We start from the raw sequence: 1,661 nt of genomic DNA, 5'->3' as shown, positions 1-1,661 counted from the left end.
TACAAACACTATTAGAACAAATCCCTCTATTCATTAAGAGAATGTAACTATATATCTATCCTAACCACTTTGAATACACAGATACAAAATGGACATTCGTCTGTATCCCCTTCTTTTGTTAAGTTCCGTTATTTGAATATTATAAGTGTGTAAACTCAGCAAAATATTCTAAAAGAGTCCAGTAGTCTGTCATAGTATTGGGTCTTCCACTTCACTGGCAAAGTCAGAAATTGTTGACCTGAGTCCCCTACAGCTCAACATAACAGCATGGCTTTACTTCTTATATTTCGTTTTTATACTTTTCTGCTGGATGGTTAAGGCCAAGGTAAAGCAGGACGTATGCAACAAGAGTTGTAGCTTTTGGGTCTGATAAGGTCAATGAAATCCCCTCAGGATTTATCCTGAGATCCTGTACCTCAGAGTGTAGAACCTTTGTCAGTGTCAGCCATGTGGATGAGTCGTGGCCATTGCTTGGCCTATGTGCTCTCTGTGAAAGCCTGAGAGAATGTTTTCTCTCCATGTGACTCTCCTTAGGCACACCCTACATCATCAATCACTTTCCTCTTTGGCCCCATAATCTCCTTGATCAGAAAATTTGAGACACTACCGAGTTACATGACGTTACAGTACAAGTTCTCATATGTCCTGAGTCTTAATTGACCTTGGAAGGCTAGGGCCAAAATGTTGGCTTTTTCTTGTGGCCCTCCTTTTTCTCTAGTTTTGGTCTGCAAACTTAGGTTGTTAACCATCCAGAAGAAAAGCTTATTGTTATTACCATACAATTTAGGCTGTTAAGCTTAACCTCACTATCTGAATATCAAACATCTTAGGCATAACATGGAACAGGTATTTTTCATCAAGTATTGATATATTGAACTTTAAGTCCCTGCAGAATGATGAAAAAACATTTAAAAATTAGAATATATTTTTAAAAATAGGCATAAAGTATTATATACTTCTTATGTTTACACATAAGTCTAAAAATCTCACCATATACAACCTTGAAGCAGAACAGTCCCACAACATTCCTTTTCCTGTCTCCTGCCTTCATTCACCACCCCCTTCTTTCTGAACAGTCATCTACCCAAGAGACAGCACAGCAGCAACTGGCATGTCATGACAAGCAGTCCGTATTCAGAAGGCCAGAATGACAGGCACTCCAAGCATGATCATTCTACATTTTTCAGCATAACTAGAGAGAGGAGAAGTTTTACCTCATGATTGCAGTATAGTTCTCAGCTGTGCCTAAAGGCTGCAGGCATTCAGGCAGCTGTGCTTTTCAGGAAACTTTCTCCTCTGCTTCCAGTAAATGCTGGAAACCCATATATAACAGCAAGTCTGGTTTCTGTTTCTATTTTGTTTCCCAGCGGTTGACTCATCAAACACAAACTAGAACAGGAGAGTGAAATTCTAGGACTCTTTCCAGAGAAGTGACTCTTGCATAAGAGGCAAGCAAGCCTGAGCGGTGAGTCAGAGTGAAGGGATGGCCTCCCCTGCAGTGCTCATCCTGTGCTCCCTGACCGAGCAGGCCTGGAGATGCTGCAGGATGGACTGTATTACTCAGGAAGAAACAGAGGAGCCCTCAGAAGATATGTTTCTGAAGCAGCTTTCCTCAATATACCATGAAAATTCAACTTCATCCTTATAACTCGTATGGCCCA

At 40.8% G+C, this 1,661-nt stretch overlaps 1 protein-coding gene across 1 annotated transcript in view; it reads right to left on the bottom strand.

Annotated features, from left to right (window-relative positions):
• Positions 1–1,341, bottom strand: part of Ifit2 (interferon induced protein with tetratricopeptide repeats 2) — a 7,044-nt gene extending 5,703 nt beyond the window's left edge. The window contains exon 1 of the mRNA XM_012514934.2: positions 1,215–1,341. Coding sequence (XP_012370388.2) covers positions 1,215–1,219 — 5 coding nt within the window. The 5' untranslated portion in view covers positions 1,220–1,341. The remainder of the gene's footprint in view (positions 1–1,214) is intronic.
• Positions 1,342–1,661: the final 320 nt, after the last annotated feature.

Source organism: Octodon degus, unplaced genomic scaffold, assembly GCF_000260255.1.
Source record: "Octodon degus isolate 3935 unplaced genomic scaffold, OctDeg1.0 scaffold00046, whole genome shotgun sequence".
In the NCBI taxonomy this organism is placed as follows: Eukaryota; Metazoa; Chordata; class Mammalia; order Rodentia; family Octodontidae; genus Octodon; species Octodon degus.
This window is presented reverse-complemented; position numbering and strand designations above follow the sequence as displayed.